General features: G+C 40.5%; 1 protein-coding gene across 4 annotated transcripts; it reads right to left on the minus strand.

Moving 5' to 3' along the window:
- Positions 1-1379: 1379 nt before the first annotated feature.
- On the minus strand, positions 1380-19425 carry thbs4b (thrombospondin 4b; the record flags this gene model as incomplete). Of its 4 annotated transcripts, XM_079835204.1 has the most annotated exons (23): positions 19089-19425; positions 18772-18966; positions 13703-13900; positions 11174-11457; positions 10971-11073; positions 10580-10662; positions 10430-10481; positions 10015-10166; positions 9376-9513; positions 9081-9158; positions 8845-8997; positions 8660-8764; positions 8448-8555; positions 8160-8319; positions 7905-8023; positions 7766-7818; positions 7458-7651; positions 6079-6257; positions 5939-5987; positions 5662-5858; positions 5398-5570; positions 2127-2266; positions 1380-1864 (listed from the first exon to the last, which is right to left on the minus strand). In XM_079835204.1, exons 2-23 carry the CDS (start codon positions 18845-18847, stop codon positions 1806-1808), a joined length of 2853 nt encoding a protein of 950 aa, XP_079691330.1. In that variant the 5' UTR covers positions 18848-18966; positions 19089-19425. The 4 variants fall into 4 exon arrangements, with proteins under 4 accessions (XP_079691330.1, XP_079691329.1, XP_079691328.1 ...); XM_079835203.1 differs by lacking the exon at positions 19089-19425 and having other exon boundaries at positions 18772-19053; XM_079835202.1 differs by lacking the exon at positions 19089-19425 and having other exon boundaries at positions 10971-11076; positions 18772-19053.
- Between the last annotated feature and the right edge of the window lie 4892 nt (positions 19426-24317).

Raw genomic sequence — 24317 nt, forward strand, 5'->3', positions numbered from 1 at the left:
GAAGAAAATGTGCTTGTTTTTAGCATGTTGCTGGGTGTTTTCCTTCACAAATCAAACAAAACCATCCAAAAATGTCTTGTCTGGTATTTTTTATCCGTTTTATCCTCCTCTTGCTGAAAATCATACACCTGTTCAATTGGAATAGTAATAGCACACCTCTTCTCAATAAGTCACAAAAATTAAGGTATCACTCATGTTTGTAAACGAGTAACATGTTTAGAAAAAAACACTAACCCTAAGTATGAACACTTGTAAAACTAGTAACTATGGTACCATGGTTTTTGGACACTACCATGGTTATTCCTCAAAGTAGCTTAGTGACAGGTGGTATATGAATATGATAATAGTATCATAATGATACCATCACCATACCATACTACTACAGTACCTTTATACTAGAGGAATAGTCAAAGAAATCACATATATGATTTTAGAAAATATGAACCATCCTACAGTCTTTCTGTCTAACCTTTTCCCCGTTTGTCCATATTGTAGGATAAGCTATGTTGCAGGGGAGTGATATTCACAGGTACGGTTCTTCCTACACCATCTTCTCCTTCTGTGCTCACTTTTTCTCTCTCAGTCTCTCTCAGTAAAGGTTACGGGGTGATTCATAAATGAGTAAAGTGGCATTTGACAGCACCTCTCACTTCAGATCCTTCTCAGTGAGATTCAGTTGGTTGTGTAATTATTTTCATAATCAACTGCTTTGTTAATGAATCCAGCCAAGACTGGTTGACAGACTGTGTGATTGTCTGAAAAATGTTCATAATTTGAGATGGGAAACAGACATGAGGCAAGGCGAAGAACACCGTGAAGAGAACTGTCTGTTCTAACAGCTAGCAGTAATAGTCAGTGAATGCTAGGGCCATACTGCCATCTGCTGACCGTGTTGTTTAAATGTTCTGAACAGCCAACGCTTTTTTCCCCTCCTTCAAACTCTCTAATAAAACAGCTTCCACATAAGGAGGAATGTGAACGGAGGCAAGAACTGCTGAGGTTAGCATGAGCTAAGAGCAAAAACAGCAGGAGAGACTCTTTACTCCCGCTGTTAACTCGCTCTGGCACTAATGCTGCAGAGCAAACAGCTTCTCATGTGAATGAACTAACTTATATGCTCAGTGAACATAAGCTCTGGTCCAAACCCTATTGAGCAACGCCTGCCAAAACAGCATTTTAAGGCATGTTACTAATGTTCCAAAGGCTGCATAATTAAGATACCTTTTAGCTGAAGTCAAGTATCCTGACTAAATCATTTCTAATGTTTCCATTTAGGATATTACCTTAGAATACAGCTGGCTAGGTAGGCAGCTCACTAGATGTATTGTCTCTGGGCCACAGAACATACAAATCAGATGAAAGTACAGTCATACATAGGACATGTTTTGAATAGATTATTTTATTGGTGCCAAAATGAATGTGAGAATCCAAAGTTTAGGTTTACTTATATTTTATCGTAATATTTCATCCTTTCTTGTAAATGTTCTCTTTACAATGAATGTGATGCAAATATACCTACAGTCTAGGCAGGTAGCTGATAATTATTATAACTTGTTACTGACTGACAACAGGAAATAATGTCCATCTAAATGTTATATGATCTAACTTATTTGCTCAAGTTTTTTGACCTAATAAACAGTAAAAAATTAGTTGATTCTTAAAAAAACAAATGGCATACACATTGTGTATACACGTATCCCAATTCTACACACACATTGTGTTCAAATGTGTTTCACACTTTCAGAGACACACATAGGACTGTGTGTAATGGTGTGTTGGTATAAACATAGCATTAAAGGAATAATTTACAGGGGGTCCATGCCATGTTGTGTACTGAACTCCTGGAAGTCCTCTGGAATGGTGTCTGGAAAAGAGGTGATGATAAAATACAATATGATAAGTGTATAGGTTCTGTAATAAGAGTTTGTATTGGCTTGTATGTACACTACCATTCAAAGGTTTAGGTAACACACTGTTATAATTATATATCACTTTTAATCAGTTTAATGCATGCTTGCTTGCTGAATAAAAGTATTCATTTCTTTATTTTAATTCCTTTATTTGTTTATGCTTGTTCCAACTGTTGCATTGCAGCTTCAGTGTATAACACATGTTTGTGTTCTTACCATTGCAGCGGTACTTCAAGTTTGACCAGATGATGTTCTCCTGAGAGAAGCAGAACACGCCCAGTCTTCCTCCTCTCATTGTGGTATCAATTGTCACCCCAGAATCTGCCACCAGCTCTGTGCCCTCATAGAAACGAACCCTAAAAACACACACATAGAAGTCTGTACTGAATCATCTTGCTTTTTAACACTTTTTTTCTCATAAGTAACAACTTTGCTAGCTTGGCTTCTAACAATGGCTGCGTTCCACTCCACTTTTAGACGCGCACTCGCAAATTTCCCTAAGCACTTTCCCCTCGGGGGAATCCCCGCCGCCATTTTGAAGTGCGTTCCACTTCGTGAAGTGGATGAGGGAAGTTTATATGGACAGACCCTCGCCCCCTCGATTTTGACAGAGGGAGCGAGTCTAGGGTGACCACCTGGCTATTGATCTGTTGCAGGACAGTTGATGTGATTTTGCGGGACACGTGTGAGACAGATAAACGGACTACTATTTTGCTATGTAAATATTGATTTACATTTGTTGGCAAACTTGGCATATGCGCGATTAACGTTTATGTCGGTGGGTGCCCACTGTAATGTTGCACTTCTGGCAACATTAAATTCTAGATTCACAAGTGCACATGCAGGAGGACAAAGTTTGAGCATGCACATGTAATATCTGAGCGAGAGAGAGGGCATCCAGTTTTGTGTAAGGCCGGTTTCACTGTTATGGCCCTTTCACACAGAACACGGTAATGGCACCGCTACGCTAAGAAATCCATTCATTTCAATGGCTTGCGCTGCGCAAGGACGGTTTGTTGCTGCGTCGTTATGGGATGATATTAGACTCAAAATGATTAATACATTCACACACACTTATCCATGAACTTGATAAATGTTGTAAACATGTTTTACTATCCACAAACAAATGCCTTTTAACTTGTGTGTGCAAAATACAGAATTACGAAAGACTCGCTGATTCATAACGCTTCGAAGCTTCATGATGCAGTCTTTTGAAATCGGTCATCACTATAAGTCGTTATTTAGGTTTTTTTTGCACACAAAAACTATTCTCGTTGCTTCATAAAGTTATTGTAGAACCACTGTAATGAGATGGACTTTGTAACGACGTCTTTAGTACCTTTTATGGGTCTTGAAAGTGTAAGTACATTGTGCCAATGGAGGCCTTTCTGAGCCATCGGATTTCAACTAAAATATCTTAATTTGTGTTCCGAAGATGAACGATGAAGTCTTACGGGGTGTTGAACGACATTAGGGTAGGTAATTAATGACAGAATTTTCATTTTTGGGTGAACTAACCTTTTAATCGCATAATAGTGTATAATATATTAATTATGTTGAGATTTAATCGCATAATACTTGTTGCTACCTTATGTTCACAGTCAAAGTTTAGTTTGTTTAATTTTATTTTTTTCCAACAGCTCATATACCCAGGGCTCTACGCTAACATTTTTCTTGAGGAGCACTTGTGCTCCTAATCTAAAAAAATTAGGAGCACAGTCAAAAATTTAGGAGCACTTTCTGATCAATAACACGCATTCCAATAACTTTCCCATTACAGGACGATCTTTGTCCCTTTAAATTAATGTCCAGGGGCATTTTTACCATTATGAGAGCAATGTTTTCTAATCTTATTAAATGTATGTATCATCTTTTGTCAATTTCTTCAATTAAAATAGAAAAGTTGTTTTTAAAATGTTAATTTAAACAATAAATTCAATTAGAGCAATAAGACACAACCAGACTGTTACCAATCTAATTAAATCAGCATCAAAAGATCAATCTTTGCACTGTAGAAGTGGCGAAGGCAGCTCCATCTGAAGGGCTGTTTAGACCAATTTACATAGACTTAATGCAGCTCATGGGTAAATAATGTTGTATGAATGTTTTAAATATAAGTTTTTGAATTTAGAAATAGGCTATGTACCTACAAGTTAAACTTAAACTTAGTTAAAATATTTATATTTTAAATAAAAAGTCCATGCAAAGTATAAATATGAAAATAAAACAGCCAGTAGGTGGTGTCAAGTCATTCATTCAATCGTTCAAACGCAGATTAATTTAGACATGTTTACAATAACTTTGAGCGCATGCATCTCCCCGTTATGGTAAGAGGCGTGACCTTTCCGGGCAACGTGTGCAAAGCTGCTGTCGAATCACAACACGGGAACCGCTGGCACAATCAGAACTCGTTACGTATTTCTGAAGGAGTGACTTCATAGAACAGGGAAATCTTCAGGCCGTTTTTAGAACAGTGAAAACAGCGGTATACAGATAAGTAAATTGTGTGAAAAATACTGTGGTTTTTTTTACACGCGAAACATGAACACATGTTATATTGCACACTGTAAACACAATCAAAGCTTCAAAAACACAGGAAAAACAGGACCTTTAATATCAACTTGTCTATTGGACTTTTGTACAAGATCAGTATCATATTTGCAATCATGCCAATACTCGGAGCAATAGCAATCCATAACTTTTGGCACTCTGCGCTTAATAAACATAAGTTCTTGCGGAAGAACATGCAGCCGGAGCTACTTCTCTGTTTATGTCTATGGCAAGTCACACAGGGACTGTGCCCCTCCACAGCGCTGCTGGAATAAAATAGTCAGAATATTAACACTTATTATATGTGTACCGTAGTGATTCAGGGTAAGATAAAAACACGGTTTGGAAAATTGATTCATTATGTACTCACTCATATATATACATCTAGTCATTTTTAAACACAATAAAAGTTATGGACTGCAGCGGATAAAGATTAAATCAAGAACTCATACAGGGGCGTTTTTAAATTATTTTTTATTAATTTATTTTTGGTGGCATTTTTGCCCCAAGCCCCCGCTAATTTCCGACCTTGTTTATGATCGTCCAAATGTGGTATTTCTAGTTAATTTGGACGTGGCTGCAAAGAAACATCAGCCATTTCACCTGGTAAACAATCTGTGAAGTGTAGTCCGTGGCACACGCTTGCACATGCTCTGCTGACAGAAGGCATGAAAAGCAGTCGATCGCAGAACGAAACGTAACAGTTGCTCAGTCAGTGTTGATGCACTTTGGCAGTTGTAGTTTTTATTACGATTGTATTGTACATCTACAGTGCGTTTCATTTAAACCTTGTGCACGAGTTCCGCCAGTAGTGTGCACGAGTTGCAGCGTAAGCAATGACGCACATCCGAGTCTGAGGGAAGACTTAGCGAGTGAAGGGCATAAAAATTTGAAGTGGAACACAGCCTATGAGTCACCTGAATTTTGATTGGCTCACCTGATGTATCCGACTTGTGGGCGGTGCTGCAGGTACCAGCGGTATGATACCTTATCCTTCCAGCCAACATTCCTTGGATCCTTCCACAGGAGACGCACCTGATCATTAGTGTCACCTGTGTGCCAGAGAGAGTTCCTCAAATGCTCACCTGGACCAGACTTGGACTTCACTGCCTGAGAGCGAGAGTTACAGATTAGTTTTAATTCCATGAAAGACTTTCTCACAAATTTAGAGATCAGATATCTTGGAATTCAGCTAATCAACCTTCAGCTGAATGCCAGGTTCAGCTACAGCTCTGAAGGGCGTGGCCTGCCAGTACGTCTGCTCTGTTTGCTTCCACATCACCACATAGAAACTGGAAGAGTCCTGGTATCCAAAGATGAAGCCGGCATAGTCATCATCAGTCACCGTATTCACATGGAACGTTCCCTCAAAATCAACACCACTGAATGCGGTGTAACCTGGAGAGGGGAATGGCATCATTCCTCAAAATAACTTAATGTGTCATTAATCGTGACGGGGAAAAAATGCATCCACTCACCAACAGCGAGGCCTGGATCACTGTTCATAGTCTGGACAATCTCCATTCCCTTTGCAGCAAGGCAAAGAATTTTTCAGAATTGTATGTCTCAAACACAGTTTTCTGTAGAGACATAAAATTATATGTATATTTTGCTGTACCTGGTTAAGAACCACCCAGTTGGGGTCAATCTGAGCATCGCCCTCTGGGTCCAGTACAACTGTCTGATAGGCTCTGAAGTCTGTCAGCGTGATCTCTGCATTTTCTGGACAGTTATCAATCCTGTCGATTACCTTGTCCTGGTCAAAGTCTGACTCGCAAATGTCGCCTACCCCATCATCTGTGTAGAAATAAAGAGGTGAGTGAGAAATGATTGTAATATGATTTCTGTGTGTTCAGTGCAATACAAAAATACAAGACTTTCTGTGAATAATGGGATGATTTTCTGTTTCTTTCACAAAGGTATCGTACGGCTTTAGAAGACCTCAATACCACCATTTTGGCTTCAGTACAGTACCACAATCGATAACCAAAGTACAGATATTAAATCGATAACATACAGGTTTGAATTTTGGCGAGGGTATTGCGCATAATTTTATTCACGCAAGTTTAGGGTATATGAAGCGGGAAATTACCGCAAATTGCTTCTGGCTTCAAAAGACATCGCATCTGCACTAAAAAAGCAATCTGCACACAGATTCAACACTTTTGCTGTCGTTTCGGGACAGCTGATGGAAAAACCTGGCCAATTTGAACATGCAAGCGATTTTATAGCATTTCGTAATACATGGGATGGGAGCTCTTTGAGATGCGCTCATACTAACAACACGCACAAAAATGTCCATCTTTAGTGAGTAGTCACATAAACACACTTGGTTATGTCTTACCCGAATGGAAATAGTGCAATAGTATGCGTGCAAATATTATGAAATCTAAATGTCACTGGTTGAAATCGAACGCTGGAGATTTTCGTTATTTTTAAATGATACGATCTTATGCATGTGCGTTGATCAGTGTTAAAAGAAAATAAATGTCTAAATTAGATAGTTTGAATTATGCATTCACCTGTCGATCTCTTAATGTCTTGTACAAGTCAGGATGGGTAAGTGACCGATGCTTGGCAAGGTTTGATGGGTCTTTATTAGTTTTATAAGCAAATTAATTCCAAATTTTACGTCTACTCCTCTCTTTATGAATTCGTTTTGGGCGTGTTGAGTGAGATTCAACTGCTGTATTAATTTTGTTCTGTTGCCACATTTGCCGCTTTCATTTTTCACTTCGTAACAGCAGCATTTACCGAAATGAGCAAAATCATGATATTGTACCGTTTGAAATAAAATATACCGGTATTTTCCCAGTACCGGTATACCGCGCATCCCTACTTGGAATATAGTGCAACGTCGTATGTCAACTACTTTTATAAAACTTGACAGCCAGTTAATTTTCTATTTTTGTTCTTCGGACATTCTGGGTGAGTAGATTATCACAGAATAATGTACAGTGCATACTATGTCTGAGTAAGGATTAGTGGTGTACTCACTGTTGTCGTCTATCTGTTCAGGGTTGGGCACCAACCGACAGTTATCCGGTCCAGGAGGCAGCGAGTCGGGAATACCGTCATTATCGTCATCATCATCACATTCATCTCCCAGTCCGTCTTTATCTGTGTCTAGTTGGGAGCTATTAATTACCAGCGGGCAGTTGTCCTTGCTATCTTGGTGACCATCACCATCGCTGAAGCAAATAGAAAAATGGTATGACCATTCACAGTTTGGGCTGATAATTCATGATTTTGGTGTAACAATGAAGAAACTGATGTGCAAAGGAAACTGATGGACCTTTTCTTACCTATCTTGATTTGTGTCGCAAGAGTCTCCAACAAGATCATTGTCAATGTCAGACTGGGGAGAAGAGGATTGAAAGTAAATATAGTAAAAAAGAGCAGAACGGTATATGAGGAATATTTGGCCTTCTGCGAATAATGAACCTGATTTGGATTTGGGATGTCAGGACAGCTATCGCACGCATCTCCCACACCGTCCCCATCACGATCCAGCTGGTCACGATTTTTCACTCGCTGACAGTTATCCAGGAAGTTTTTCAACCCTGACAATCAATAAAACAGACACCAAAAAAGGGAGTGACTCAGTACCAAAAAGACAAAGACAATTCTTTTGTTGGAACCAAATCATCAAGACTATTAGACGTACTTCACTGTTCACTGTGTGTGTTTGTCTCTTACCATCTCCATCCATGTCGTCATCGCATGCATCTCCGAGGCCATCAGAATCTGTGTCTCTTTGGTCTGGGTTATTCACTCGGACACAGTTGTCACATGCATCACCATGACTGTCCTTATCACTGTTATGCTGATTTATATTTGGCGTCAACCAGCAGTTATCCTAAAACCCATACATATACACAGGAACAAAGAGATAAAAACACAAGAGGTAGGTTTTTTAAAGATATTATTGTGAAATTCATTAACATATAACAACCAATGCATGAATGTGTGTGTATGTGTGTTCACCTGCTCATTCAATATTCCATCTCCATCTGCATCTGGGTCGCATGCATCGCCTTTCCCATCGCTATCTGCATCTTCTTGTCCCGAGTTCGGAACGCTAATACAGTTATCCTGTTATTGAGGACAAAGTATGAATCATCTCTCCCAGAGACAGGCAAGTGATGTCAACAGAGCCCTAAGCAAGTCGATATTGATTGCATTGTTGCCATAATTACCTTTCTGCAGGTTGGGTCGCGGCAGCGCAGCTTCTCATCAGGGTACCCATCGATGTCAGTGTCTTTACCGCAGAGATAACCATTTCCAGCCCATCCAATGCCACACTAGTAAACACACATAATCAGCATTTGCCCTTGAGCATAATGCCCTTTTTCATATGTGTGAATGTGCGTTTCAAAAGTACCTGGCATGTGATGGTGCCATCTCTCTCCTCTATGCACTGTGCATTGGGGTCACAAGGGTTCTGTAGGCGGTTTCCACAGCTTTTCTCTGGTTTACAACCTTTGTTCTGGTCACCTGTAAATCCGGTCTTGCATCGGCCACATTGATATGATCCCTACACACACACCGTAACACATATTACACTTTAAGGTGATGCCACATTGCATCACAGAAATGCATGAACATGTCGGTTCTCACCACAGAGTTCACGCAGATGGAGTTGGGTGTGCATCCTCCATTATCTGGTCCTTTACACTCATCGACATCATCACACACCTAAAGAAAATTAGGTAGGAATTAGGAAATGTACACTTGGTAACCAGTCAAACACTAAACACCCTTTCGCTTGTTACTCCATTAATCAATGGCTGTGCATCAAAATATCAGTGTATAAATATTGTGCACAGTGGCTCTGGGGAATGCTAAATCTTGACAATTCAACGCATTAGGGAACGTTGACATGATTCATGTGATCATGTGAAATCCAACATACCTGCTTGTGTGTTTGTGCATAGGCCACACCAACACCCTCCAGTGGTTTGCCAGTGAATCCAAGAGGACATGCCTCACAGCGGAACCCTGGAGCCATGTTCACACACCTCACACCAGGGAAGCAGGGGTTAAATTGACACTGCGATAGAAACAAAAATGCATGGCAATGTCATGCATTCAAACAAGATTAGTGCTCCGACATACAAGGCATCTTCACCTTGGGCTACCAGAGTTTGAATTCTGGCTCATGGTTATTTCCTTTCCCATTGTTTCCTGTCTAACTCTATACGTTCTATTAAAATAAAGGTGAAAAAGTCCACACATGTAACTTGAAAAAATGTCCTAATTTAAGTTTCATTGATGTTAAATAGGCAATTTTTTGCTTGTAAAAATGTTCCTTCTTACCTCGCTGTACCTGGGTGGGCCAACTTAAACAATTATAAGGCATCACTGAAATCTCAAAGTGAGTGGCCATGCATTCATTAATGCAGTATGTTTTTAACACATCAAAAACTTCAACTCGTATAAATCCCACACACTACTCAAACTTGCATCACTACGAAATTTTATTAGCCATTTCAGAAGATCAAGAAAAAAGTCATTTGTCACGATATGACCCCTTTAATGAATAGGCACGTACCTCGTCAACGTCGTCACAGCTGTATCCATCCCCAGTGTATCCATCAGGGCATGGACCACACTCCACCCCTTCGTCTGTTTCTATGCACATATCAACACGGAAACACACTCCAGGTGTGCATTTTGGTTTCACCACTTCTGTTCCACCCAGACCTAGAATTAACCAATAATATTTAGCATATATGGTGTGGTTTGAAGCATTCATATGCCTGTAACTGAACACCCGACCGATTGCACTCCTGCTTAAAATCTGCTTCAGCTTTGGCAACTTTGAAGTCATGACTGGAGTATTTGTTTGACACATGTTGCCATGAATATTTGTGGACACAGATAAATATCTTGTTTGGGTCTCTTATCTAAATGTCTGCATCAACAAACTCATGCATATCAAGCTCTTGCTCATTGCAATGTCTTACCACAGGCCTGGCACTCAGAGATGGTGTTTCTGAGGAAAGATGTTTCCTTCACCTGTAAACACACAAAATCTGGGTCGTAAATAAGCAGTGGTGGAAATTAAGAACACTAAACAAAGGTGCACAAAAGGATAATAGGTAGAAAGGTTTTACCTGCTGAATAAGAACATCTTTCAGCTCATTGATGACTTTTGTTAGCTCCAGCATCTGATTTGTAAGCTGTTTCGTGTTAAGCCCTTTATAAACAACAAAAAACATTTAAAATTTTAGTAGACATATACTGAGTCTTTCTTATCTCTTTTGGAATCTATTCCCCAAAGGTGCACTCAGTTATTAAACTGGTTTTGTGCTTGCCGATATAACAGTCGTCTTGGATGGAAAAAGTTTGCGGATGCCACTGGAAAATCCTTTGTTTGTAACAAACTTCTAGCCGTAGCAACAACCAGAACACCCCAGCAACCACCAATAACACCCTAGAATTTCGGTGGCAGATTTTTGCACATGTAAGCACCACTCATCTTCAGAAATGTAAAAATCAAGCTACCTAAAGTCTGTACGGAGTCGCTCTGATGAGTGTGGCAGTCTTGCAGCGATGCAACATTTTCCATTGAATCACCGTATGCCAGTTTGAGCTCCTCCAAATCCTCCTGCTAATCAGAAAGTGCACAAGGGTGAGTTTATGTTCACGTATTAGTACATGCAAAAAAAAACGTGTGTAACTGTTTAAAATGTTAAATATATATATACTTGTGCTTTCCCCTGCATAGTTTTTAACTCCACTCCTTGGTGATTGTTTAGGCCATTAAACACAGCTGGTAAATCTCTCAGCGTCTCCACCAGCCTGCAGTCCAGGTGTAGCTCCACCCCAGGCACCGGTAACACCCCCTGGCCTTGCGGGAAGCCCCCTGGTTGGCCCACCTCCAGTCCCTTCAGATGGAAGAGCAGCCGATGCTTCTCTCCATCAGCCAGTTTCAGGTTGTTAAAGGTGACAGTACTCATCCTACCATCTCTGCGCAGGTACCGTAAAGTAGCTACAGAGAGAGAAAGAGTTTTTTGTGCTTATCCATTTGCACATTTCAGCTTGTTTTTAGAGCTTAAGGCAGGGCAGGTGATTTGTTCCAGAAACATTTTTTGTTATGCTGGTTGAAAGTCTCTTCACATCCTAATAGCAATCATGAAGTTAAGTGGTCTAAATGTATTTATATGTATATATATCGTCTGTGGGAGGAGTAGGACCATAAAAAAAAAATCATCCGAATGCAATGATACGATGTCCTACCTGCCTGTCAATGTATGTATTTTCATACTTCCACACACCCTGTTCACGCAGACATCACACGTCATCAGTGCGTTTTAGCGGTGTAATGATACACTCGTGTCACTATTCGATAATAATCCCGATACTGGACTCAGGATACGATATGCATTGCAATATTTTTAGCCAGTTTTTTAAAAAATAAAATAAAGTTTTTTTATTTTACTTTTTTACTATTATTAAAATATTATTATTGTATTATTATCAGGACCCACAAATATTCCCCCATTGTATTATTTTTACATATATAGTCGTTAACTGTAGTGATGTCACTGAAATTAATTTTTTTTTCGCTCACACATTACTCAAGTTTTCAAGGCATTGGATCTGCCACGCGCACACAGACTCTGCCTCCTGCCTCTCCCGCTATTAATGCACTATACATACAGGAATAAACCATCTAAAATGCTTTGAATAATCATACTACTAAAACTTTCACTTTGAGGAGTGCCGCTTTAAATGATGTTTGCGCTTTGACTTTGAGGAATTTCATTTCGCCAGCGTGTGCGCTTCAAATGATCAATGCAATCAATCATAGCTCAAATCAAAATGTCAAAATGACCATTCTCAAACTGCAAATGTTTAGTTCATCCAAAAATTTTAATTCTGCATTTACTCCCTCACATGTTGTTTTCACGCGTCACGCAAGCAATCCGTGTTTACTACAGTAGGCCTATGCGCGCAGTTGTAAATCTGTTCATTATATAAATCCATTGTGTCTCTTCAGAAGACCTGGATTTGGATTAGACCACTCGATTCGTTATTTTTACGATGCCTTTATGACATTTTTTGGATCTTTTAAGTTTGAGAGGAATAAACTTTAAATGGAGAGACAGAAATCTCGGTTTCATAAAAAAGTTCTTTATTTGTGTTTGGAAGTTAAACAAAACGACATGAGAGTACATGATGACAGAATTTACATTTCTAGGTCAATTATACCTTATAAATACAGCAAGTTGAGCCTTGGATAAAACAACACTATATCGCAAATTATATCGTTTACATCAACGATACATATTCGAATTTATGTGTTTCAATGGCAACACTATCAACGCCGAAATGAAACTGCAGCAGTCCGATGATACAGGTCAGTGCTCTCTAAGTTGTTTATGTTCATTATTATTGTAATGTTATGTGCGCCTTTAAGACATGAAGTAGTTTAAAGGGTTAGTTCACCCAAAAATGAAAATAATGTCAATAATGTAAGACCTTATTCATCTTCGGAACACAAATTAAGATATGTGTGTTGAAATCCGATGGCTCAGTGAGGCCTGCATAGCCAGCATTGACATTTCCTCTCTCAAGATCCATTAAGGTACTAAAAACATATTTAAATCAGTTCATGTGAGTACAGTGGTTCAATATTAATATTATAAAGCCACGAGAATATTTTTGGTGCGCCAAAAAAAACAAAAATAACGACTTATATGGTGATGGCCGATTTCAAAACACTGCTTCATGAAGCTTCGGAGCGTATCGAATCAGCGTGTCGAATCATGATTCGGGCCGCGTGTCAAACCGCCAAACTGCTAAAATCACGTGACTTTGGTGCTCCGAAACGCAGATTCATAATGCTCCGAAGCTTCATTAAGGAGTGTTTTGAAATCACTATACAAGTCGTTATTTCCTTTTTTTGGCGCACCAAAAATATTCTCATCGCTTTATTTGAATTTTTGGGTGAACTAACTCTTTAATGCTGTCTCTCATAGTGCTTTTGTTTGCTCCCTGCTGTGTGCGTGTGTTTTGGAGGAGGCGTGGCTTTGGAGACACTCTGAAGGGAGGGTGGGATCTTATGCTTTCAAAGCTAGCTCGCTATTGCTAGCCTCTCTGAAAATTTCCTACCCTACCTTTAAGTCAGTTGCAAATTTTTATAGTAAATCGAAGCAAATGAAGCCCACACAGGTTTTTTTTCCCTGAAATCATAAGCTTGAACAGGTATGGCACTGTCAAATTTCACGTACCTTTGTTGAGTTTTCCGAGCACAGAGAACTCAAAGTACTTGCTGTTGTCTCGTGGATTGTAGAGGCTGAATATGGTGTTTCCGGTTCTAGGCTGGAGACGGAACGTTGTGAGAATAAAGAGTTCCGTTACTCCCTGCTCTGCCAAACCTCCGTGCAGCAGATCCGGTAGACAGTCCGGCGACGTTAAGAGGTTATACACTGTGGGGGAAATGTTATTTAAATGTTATATAAGTGTTACTGAAACACAAAGCAAACTGCTCACAAACATGCAGTTGTTCCTCAGGCTAATGCATGCTGGGAGTGATGCCCAGGCCTTTTTAGGTTGATGTCATTTCTGTTAGACTGTAAATACCGTTGCTGTTTATTTAGGTGGTTGCATGTAGCTAAATAAATATTTAAGGATTTGTAGTTCTTTGAAGTGTATAAATGGCAAGAATTAGTTAGGTTTTTATACATAACACAACTCAACCGTAACAAGTCTAATGGCATTTAAATGCATTCAAATTTTGAATGTTTTGGCGTTGCGAATGGGATAATGGTGTGTGTCTAAGGCCCCGTCCTCACAAAGCCAGAGCTTTCCCTATCCAATCTTTTTTTCCCCTGGTTTCAAGAAACCGACTCAAAACGATGTAGTATACAGGTGCTGGTCATATTAGAATATCATCAAAAAGTTTATTTATTTCACTAATTCCTTTCAAAAAGTGAAACTTATATATTATATTCATTCATTACACTCAGACTGATATATTTCAAATGTTTATTTCTTTTCATTTTGATGATTATAACAGACAACTAAGGAAAATCCCAAATTCAGTATCTCATAAAATTAGAATATTACTTAAGACCAATACAAAGAAAGGATTTTTAGAAATCTTGGCCAACTGAAAAGTATGAACATGAAAAGTATGAGCATGTCCAGCACTCAATACTTAGTTGGGGCTCCTTTTGCCTGAATTACTGCAGGAATGCGCCGTGGCATGGAGTCGATCAGTCTGTGGCACTGCTCAGGTGTTATGAGAGCCCAGGCTGCTCTGAAAGTGGCCTTCAGCTCTTCTGCATTGTTGGGTCTGGCATATCGCATCTTCCTCTTCACAATACCCCATAGATTTTCTATGGGGTTAAGGTCAGGCGAGTTTGCTGGCCAATTAAGAACAGGGATACCATGGTCCTTAAACCAGGTACTGGTTGCTTTGGCACAGTGTGCAGGTGCCAAGTCCTGTTGCTGTTGGAAAATGAAATCTGCATCTCCATAAACAGGGCTCGTAAATCTGTCATCCACTTGTCCGAGTAAAAAATGTGCTTGTCCGGAAATGTCTTTTTTGTTTTTTTTGTGTGTGTTGTAAATAAAATGTATTCTGAAGCAATATTCTCACCAGTGTTCAATCAGCTTTGACATATGCATATTTGTGATATTTTTACCTTTTATAAAGGGCATTTTTCCCAATCTTTTTAAATATAGGCTTTAATTCAGATTTCCTTTTATATTCTTAAATTGGATCAATAAATTAGAAGACGACACTGGCTGTTATCAGTCAAATTAAATAATTTACACTGAAAAATTACAACTGCATTAAATAATGTTATGAGATTGTTTTAAATATTTTTTGAATATACAAATAAGAAATGTTGGAAAGATGAAACTAAACTACCAGTAGGTGGCAGCATGTGACCGTCTGAATGAGTGAGTCATTGAGTCGATTCGTTCAAACGCTGATTCATTCAAGAATGAGGCAGCCGTTTACGAATAGTTCATTGAATCTTTGATTCTATCGATTCATTCAAAACGCTGAATCATTCAGTAACACGCTGTTGCTGTGACACGCGTCTGCTGTGATCTTTTGGAACTATTTTCGCTGCTGAAATAGAACAAAAACACTCAATATTGCATCTAAAATGTAAGTGACTTAATGTTAATCATTGTTTATGGAACTGTCATATGAAATCAGTGTCATTTTCAGTCGTGATGTTATTCAGGAAAACAGCACTCTTGGTAATGTGACGTTGCAACTGTATCATGTTATAAATATAAATAAACTCCACATTTCTACATTTTTACGGCAGTGTGTTAACTGAGTTTCTCTGTGTGAGCGGTGCACATTTGTTTCGATTTCTCCTCGAGAGGCTGCGCGAGCGTAAACAGTGCAACGTTAGTTACCGTCAGTTCATTATACATTATTATCATTCACTGTCAATCGCCACTTACAGTAATGAATGCAGAATCATTCTTGCATTTGGGTGATTCCCTAGTTATTTTTGTTTTATCAGGCTACTTGTCCGTCGGGCAAGTAAAATTCTCTTTTACTTGCCCCTTCAAAAAATCCACTTGTCGCGGACAAGCGTTAATGTCGAGCCCTGCTAAAGTTGGTCAGCAGCAGGAAGCATGAAGTGCTCTAAAACTTCCTGGTATACGGCTGCGTTGACCTTGGACCTCAGAAACACAGTGGACCAACACCAGCAGATGACATGGCACCCCAAACCATCACTGACTGTTGAAACTTTACACTGGACCTCAAGCAACGTGGATTGTTTGCCTCTCCTCTCTTTCTCCAGACTCTGGGACCCTGATTTCCAAAGGAAATGCAAAATTTAATTTCATCAGAGAACATAACTACTCAGCAGCAGTCCAGTCCTTTCTGTCTTTAGCCCAGGCGAGACTCTTCTGACGCTGTCTGTTGTTCAAGAGTGGCTTGACACAAGGAATGCGACAGCTGAAACCCATGTCTTGCATACGTCTGTGCGTAGTGGTTCTTGAAGCACTGACTCCAGCTGCAGTCCTCTTTGTGAATCTCCCCCACATTTTTGAATAGGTTTTGTTTCACAATCCTCTCCAGGGTGCGGTTATCCCTATTGCTTGTACACTTTTTTCTACCACATATTTTCCTTCCCTTCGCCTCTCTATTAATGTGCTTGGACACAGAGCTTTGTGAACAGCCAGCCTCTTTTGCAATGACCTTTTGTGTCTTGCCCTCCTTGTGCAAGGTGGTCTTTTGGACAACTGTCAAGTCAGCAGTCTTCCCCATGATTGTGTAGCCTACAGAACTAGACTGAGAGACCATTTAAAGGTCTTTGCAGGTGTTTTGAGTTAATTATCTGATTAGAGTGTGGCACCAGGTGTCTTCAATATTGAAACTTTTTACAATATTCTAATTTTCTGTGATACTGAATTTGGGATTTTCCTTAGTTGTCAGTTATAATCATCAAAATTAAAAGAAATAAACATTTGAAATATATCAGTCTGTGTGTAATGAATGAATATAATATACAAGTTTCACTTTTTGAATGGAATTAGTGAAATAAATAAACTTTTTTATGATATTCTAATTATATGACCAGCACATGCCTGGCCAGTATGTGGCGCTGTAATTCTGCCACAGAAATATACTATAAACGGAGAAGAAGAGTTGTGACTAGAAGTGAGTGAGGCAAAATTTCACAATAAAATAACAATAAATAAATTGGCTACTTACCAGATGTGTTTTATTAACGCCTACACCTACCCCAACCCTAAACCTACAATAATGCAAATACAGTAAATAACATACGCAATATTGATGTGCGCATGCCCAGTGCCCGTAGTTGTATCCCTTTCTAGTCTTTCCCGTGCGGGAAGTGTTGTGATAACATCACCGTTACACAAAAATATACGAATTGGCTGTACACACGAAAGCGCAAGGGTGTCGTTTTCAGATTCATCCACTCTGGGACCCGGTTTCAAAAAATATTGGCTTCATGCTCCCAAAACGCCGGATCCGTGTGGACGAAAAGCTCATACGGTACAACATGTTTACGTATACAGCTAAACGCGTCTCCGTGTTGACGGGACCTAAATGCTGAAACCAGGCCATAACATGCTTGCTGAGTGAGGTACAAAGATGTAGAAATTTCACTTGATAGAAATATGTTCTGTTGGGTTCCAGAATAAGCACAAAAGGCTTGAATTTCAGATTAATATCTTGAGTTTTTAAACAGAAACCCCTGTAACTGAAGAAACTGGTCTTAGTTTGTATAATTGAGATGGACAGGGATCGAATTGGATCTTATCCATTGAACATTTTCAGTGGAAAACTTCATGGAAACCAGGTGAACGAACAGCCGCTGTGGTGTCACTGCCGGATGTCAAATACAGATGTTGGATGTTATGGCGATGGAAGCGTGCCATTGGCTAAACAGGCAAACGTAATGTTGAATGAAAAAATGTTAATGACCCGGGAATGACGTCTTTTCCAATATTTTCACCCACAAAGATGGCCTGACTCTCATTTTCATGCCGTAGCAATTATCACATCAATTGACTCGATACAACTAAGTATATTCCCACAAACACCAAGGCTATTGTTGTGCCTCTTGTTTATCTTCGCTTTCTTGTGAAGATTATACTTTGCCCATTTCAAACAGCTGTTTGTTGCTCAAAAGCATCATGTGTTGAAATATTTACATGCCAACCGTGATGGTCAACATCTGTGATCTGGCTTTATGTATTATTTGTCATTTTAATGTTCAAACATTCTCCAAGTCATGAGTCTTGAAGTAAATATTACATATACATTAAAGAGGGTAATGTTTATATCCTCTGTAGGTGGAAGTACTCAGTGTTTGTGTGGGTGTGTTTTCTTTAAGTATTATGTGTCCGCCTTTCAGATTCAATAAAATAATGCAATCTCATCCTCGCTGCAAAAGACATTATGACTTCTATAGCCCAGAACACACACACACACACACACACACACTTCAACTCTCTCTCATACACACAGGCAATGACCAAAAAACTAAATCGGAGCCTGATTGATGCTTTGTGATAAACACATCCACATTGAAAGAAGATCAAAGTAAATAGGAAAAGAACACAAGAAAAGGAAGAAACCGGGAGAAATTAAACTCTTTTAGAGTGAGATTTAAGGCTCAGCGTGAGATTTTACAAGACAGACAAAGAAGTATAAGAAAAGAGAAATAGAACTACAGTAAAATGTTATTCTGAATTAACTTAAATAGTCATATTATTAGTTAAACCAGGCGACTCCATGAATTAAAGAAACATTTTAACCTCTTAAGGAAACTTTTCGTGTACTCACCGGTTGATTCTGCGCTTGCTGAGCTGAGAGCCAACATCAGAGAAACAGCCGTGAGGAGACGCATTGCGCCGGCCATCCTTTACCACAACCTTCTGCCACCCCACAGAAGGAGTGTGTGAGAGAGAGAAGTCTTATGGGTGCTGATCTTTGATTCCTTCGTGTCTTTTGGCTGCGAGTGTGTTCTATAGAGAAAGTCTGTGAGTGATTGAGTAGGACACAGGAGTGAGGGACAGAAGAAAAGAGCAAGGTCTGTGTGCATTGGGGTTTTAATGATGTGTGTGTGTTGGGGTGAGGAAACAGGCTGTCTATCAACTTACAGCAGCTGTGGTGGGCGGAGTTATGAGTCTAACAGACACCTCCATGCTGAGTGGGCGGAGCAAAGAGTGGTGTCGTATAATTGGCGGGCCTGGCTACCGTCTGAACTCTTATTGGTACCTTTTATGAGGTTCCATTTGTTCCACATCCTTCTATCCGTCCTCCTTTTCCCTCCATCCGTTCTTCCTTTCTCAGGTTTTCACATATTTTCCTGTCATTTTGACTGGCAGGTGCCGTAAAATGCGTCTGCCGGGGTGGATCTCTGGAGAATTGTTTAAAGTTAACTGGACGGAGAGTTGCTAATGTTCCGTGAAGGTCTGATTCTTGCACTAGGGATTCTGTAATAAAAAATAAATTAAAAAGTCAGATACACATGTGAAGCAGGCACACACACTGGTAACGGCCGTTTAATGATACAGGAGCAATTATCTCCTCTCTCAGCTCAATGGCAGTTTAATAACATTCACAGTAGCACTTTACAAAACGTGTAAAGGGATAGTTCACCCAAAAATGAAAATTAGCCCATGATTTACTCGCCCTCAAGTCATCCCAGGTGTATATGACATTCTTCTTTCAGACGAATAAAATAGTTAGATTAAAGATTAAAAATGTCCTGGCTCTCCCAAGCTTTATAATGGCAGTGACTGTTGCTCTGTTTTTGAAGGCCATAAAAGTGCATCTATCCACCATATAACTGCTCCACACGGCTCTGGGAGGTTAATAAAGGCCTTCTAAAGCGAATCGATGCGTTTGTGTAAGAAAAATATCCATATTTAAAACTTCATAAAATAAATTATCTAGCTTCCAGCAAATTGCCTTTACATTTGTCAAAAAAAACTTGTTATTAAAACAAACAAGCAAGCTTAGCCCAGGTGAGAAACAGTGACACAAAAATGTAACTAACACTGCCAGCAACCACCTAGCAACTACCCAAAAGATCCCAGAAACTTCCTAGCAACCTCACAACACACCAGCATCCACCTAGCAACCTCCCACAACACACCAGCATCCACCTAGCAACCTCCCACAACACCCCAGCATCCACTTAGCAACCTCCCACAACACACCAGCATCCACCTAGCAACCTCCCACAACACCCCAGCATCCACTTAGCAACCTCCCACAACACCCCAGCATCCACTTAGCAACCTCCCACAACACACCAGCATCCACCTAGCAACCTCCCACAACACCCCAGCAACCTCCCACAACACACCAGCATCCACCTTGCAACCTCCCACAACACCCCAGCAACCTACCACAACACACCAGCATCCACCTAGCAACCTCCCACAACACCCCAGCAACCTACCACAACACACCAGCATCCACCTAGCAACCTCCCACAACACACCAGCATCTACTTAGCAACCTCCCACAACACACCAGCATCCACCTAGCAACCTCCCACAACACCCCAGCAACCTCCCACAACACACCAGCATCCACCTAGCAACCTCCCACAACACACCAGCATCCACCTAGCAACCTCCCACAACACACCAGCATCCACTTAGCAACCTCCCACAACACACCAGCATCCACCTAGCAACCTCCCACAACACCCCAGCAACCTCCCACAACACACCAGCATCCACCTAGCAACCTCCCACAACACACCAGCATCCACCTAGCAACCTCCCACAACACACCAGCATCCACCTAGCAACCTCCCACAACACCCCAGCAACCTCCCACAACACACCAGCATCCACCTAGCAACCTCCCACAACACCCCAGCAACCTCCCACAACACACCAGCATCAACCTAGCAACCTCCCACAACACACCAGCAACCTTCCACAACACCCCAGCAACCTCCCTCAACACACCAGCATCCACCTAGCAACCTCCCACAACACACCAGCATACACCTAGCAACCTCTCACAACACCCCAGCATCCACCTAGCAACGTCCCACAACACCCCAGCAACCTCAAACAACACACTAGCATCCACCTAGCAACCTCCCACAACACACCAGCATCCACCTAGCAACCTCCCACAACACCCCAGTATCCACCTAGCAACCTCCCACAACACACCAGCATCCACCTAGCAACCTCCTGCAACACCCCAGCAATTACCATGCAATGCCATAGATAACAACCAAGCAACTACCCACAACAACACAGAAACTTCCTGGCAACCTTCCACAGCAATTATTCACAACACCTAACAACCATCAAGCAAATACCAAAGGAACCACCGACAATCCTAGCAGCATGGGAGTTTTTTTTTTTTTTTTACAGGCAAGCACATTTTCAGTAGAAAATATATTTTAAAATAAATGTAAAAAAATGCTTTGTTCTCATAAAGACAATGACGACAGAGAAAAGAAATCTAAATACTATCACTCGTCTCGTGGCGGAGCTCCAGTACGTTACTCATGGCGGTCGGTATCATTAATAACAGACTTGTCTGATTCTGATATAGTGCTCACATACTCATATTCATACCGCCGATTGGCTGATCACACTGACCACTGACCAATCACGTGATGCTGTGGTGAGTGACATAATCCCACATCCTAATCAGAGGGGCGAACACTGCCCGGTGTGTGTGTGTGTTAGAGGAGCTTAATTACAGACTTTTACCGAAGCTGCTCTGTCATTAAAGCTTTCTAAGGCATAATGGGTATGTTAAAACCCAGGTGGGCAAAGTTCTGGAATGTTCTGATTCAAACCGCCTTCCATTGGCATGTGTGTGTTACAACAGGATCTGGCCTTAAGTCTTTCTCTGAATGTCTGGTTATGTTGGATCCGTCAGTAGAGCAGACACACTCACACTGTGTCCTTTTGTTCTCACTGTAGGTTGAGATGGCCTGACAGAGGCTGTTGGTTTGTGGTAAGACGACCCCGCTAATGATCTTACCATGTGTGTGAGCACAAGGGTTCGGTTGCGTGTGTATCCGCGTCTATGTTTTTGTAAGAATAGCTGCAATCATGTGTTTTCGAGTCGAAAATCTCTTACCCAATACTGCTGACTCCTCACAGTGTTCGTACATGAGCTACACCTCTCACGCACAGGTCGTGTTCAATGTGTTTATTGGGGCTGGTTATAGTTGTGCTTTTAACAACCTGTGTAACAGGGCTTTAAGAGCATGTAATTGTTCAGACGGGGTAAACTGAGGCGGGAAAATGTTCTCTTGAACTCCTCTAGGGAAGAATCATTTTCCCCTGACCTCCCCTCGGGGCAGCACAGTATTCTTCTGACCTCATTTGGGATGGTGGAATGTTCTCATAACCTGCTACGGGTTGATAAATTTACTCTCAACATCTACAAGTTACAAACAGTGACTCATTGGCACTTCTGAAGCTTTTTATTCAGCTGAAAAAACATCTAAAACCGGCTTAAAGTGGTTTACTGGTCTTATCTGGCCACACAGGTCTAGTTTGATGGTGTTTAGAGGGGTTTGGGATAATTGGCCCAGGATGGAAGACCAGTTAAACCAGTTAAAGTCAGAAAACCAACTTGAACTGATTTAAAACTGCCTTTTCCGTGGAATCCATCAGGTCCAATAAAAGTTAAGCTATTGGAAGCAGATCTGAACTTAAAAAAAGTTTTTTATTACACTGTAAAAAAAAAGTTGCTACCTTAAGTTGTGTACAACCAACTTGGATGTTTAAGTCATTGCAACTTAAATTACATTAAACTGACTTAAAATAATGAGTTCACGGGGGGACCTAGTGAATGACCTGCAGAGAGCTGGGACCAAAGTAACAAAGGCTACCATCAGAAACACACTACTCCGCCAGGGACTCAAATCCTGCAGTGCCAGACGTGTCCCCCTGCTTAAGACAGTAAATGTCCGGGCCCGTCTGAAATTTGCTAGATAGCATTTGGATGATCTAGAAGAGGATTTGGAGAATGTCATATGGTCAGATGAAACCAAAATAGAACTTTTTGGTAAAAAACTTGGGGGGGGGGGGGGGGGACATCATGCTTTGGGGCTGTTTTTCTGCAAAGGGACCAGGACGACTGATCCGTGTAAAGGAAAGAATGAATGGGGCCATGTATCGTGAGATTTTGAGTAAAAACCTCCTTCCATCAGCAAGGGCATTGAAGATGAAACCTGGCTGGGTCTTTCAGCATGACAATGATCCCAAACACACCGCCCGGGCAACGAAGGAGTGGCTTCGTAAGAAGCATTTCAAGGTCCTGGAGTGGCCTAGCCAGTCTCCAGATCTCAACCCCATAGAAAATCTTTGGAGGGAGTTGAAAATCCGTGTTGCCCAGCGACAGCCCCAAAACATCACTGCTCTAGAGGAGATCTGCATGGAGGAATGGGCCAAACTACCAGCAACAGTGTGTAAAATCCTTGTGGAGACGTGATTTTTTCGAGATGTGATTTTCTGGATTTTTTTTCTCATTCTGTCTCTTATAGTTGAAGTGTACCTATGATGAAAATTACAGGCCTCTCATCTTTTTAAGTGGGAGAACTTGCACAATTGGTGGCTGACTAAATCCTTTTTTGCCCCACTGTATATATACTAGGGGTGTAACTATTCACTCGTTTTCTCGATGCATCGATTACAAATCCTGACGATGCATATGCATCGATCTTGAAACAAGTATTTTTGAATCGTGAATTGTTGATTTCGGTCGATACTCGATTTAAAATGTTAAGAATCGAATGAATCGCGATTCAATAGTGATTCAGTGCTTTAAAATAAACATTTGATTATATCTACTACGTGTGAATTAATAGAGACGTTGTGCTGCGTCATCCGCGCCCTCACAGCTCGCCTTAACAGACACGCGTTGCACTACCACCTTCACTAGATTGCTCTCGCGCTCCATCCGTAGCTCATTTATATAATTTTAAATACTGCAGTTTTAAGGAAATGGGTCATACCTGAGCAGTTGAAGTAAAACCCTGCTTATTTAAGGATGCACATTTATTGCATGGATGGAGCAAACAAACACTAGTGATTGGTCGAATCAAATTTTTTTAGTTGGCCAAATTGAATTTCTGTTAATTAAATTGCATCAATTCACAGAAATTTTATTTGGCCAACTGAAACATTTAGATGTGATCGGTCACTAGAAAATGTTAAATTGGAGACCTGAATTTTTTTTGTAAGTGTCTAAAATGCACACGCACAGGGTTAGGGTTAAGTTCTGAATGATACATGAAATTTAACTTAAATTTGTTTAACTGAATATACAAAGGAAACTGCTAAAGTAACTACAACACTGAAATAAGAGCGCACGGTTTATCTATCAAT

Source organism: Gobio gobio (assembly GCF_949357685.1).
Source record: "Gobio gobio genome assembly, chromosome: 14".
Taxonomy (NCBI): Eukaryota; Metazoa; Chordata; class Actinopteri; order Cypriniformes; family Gobionidae; genus Gobio; species Gobio gobio.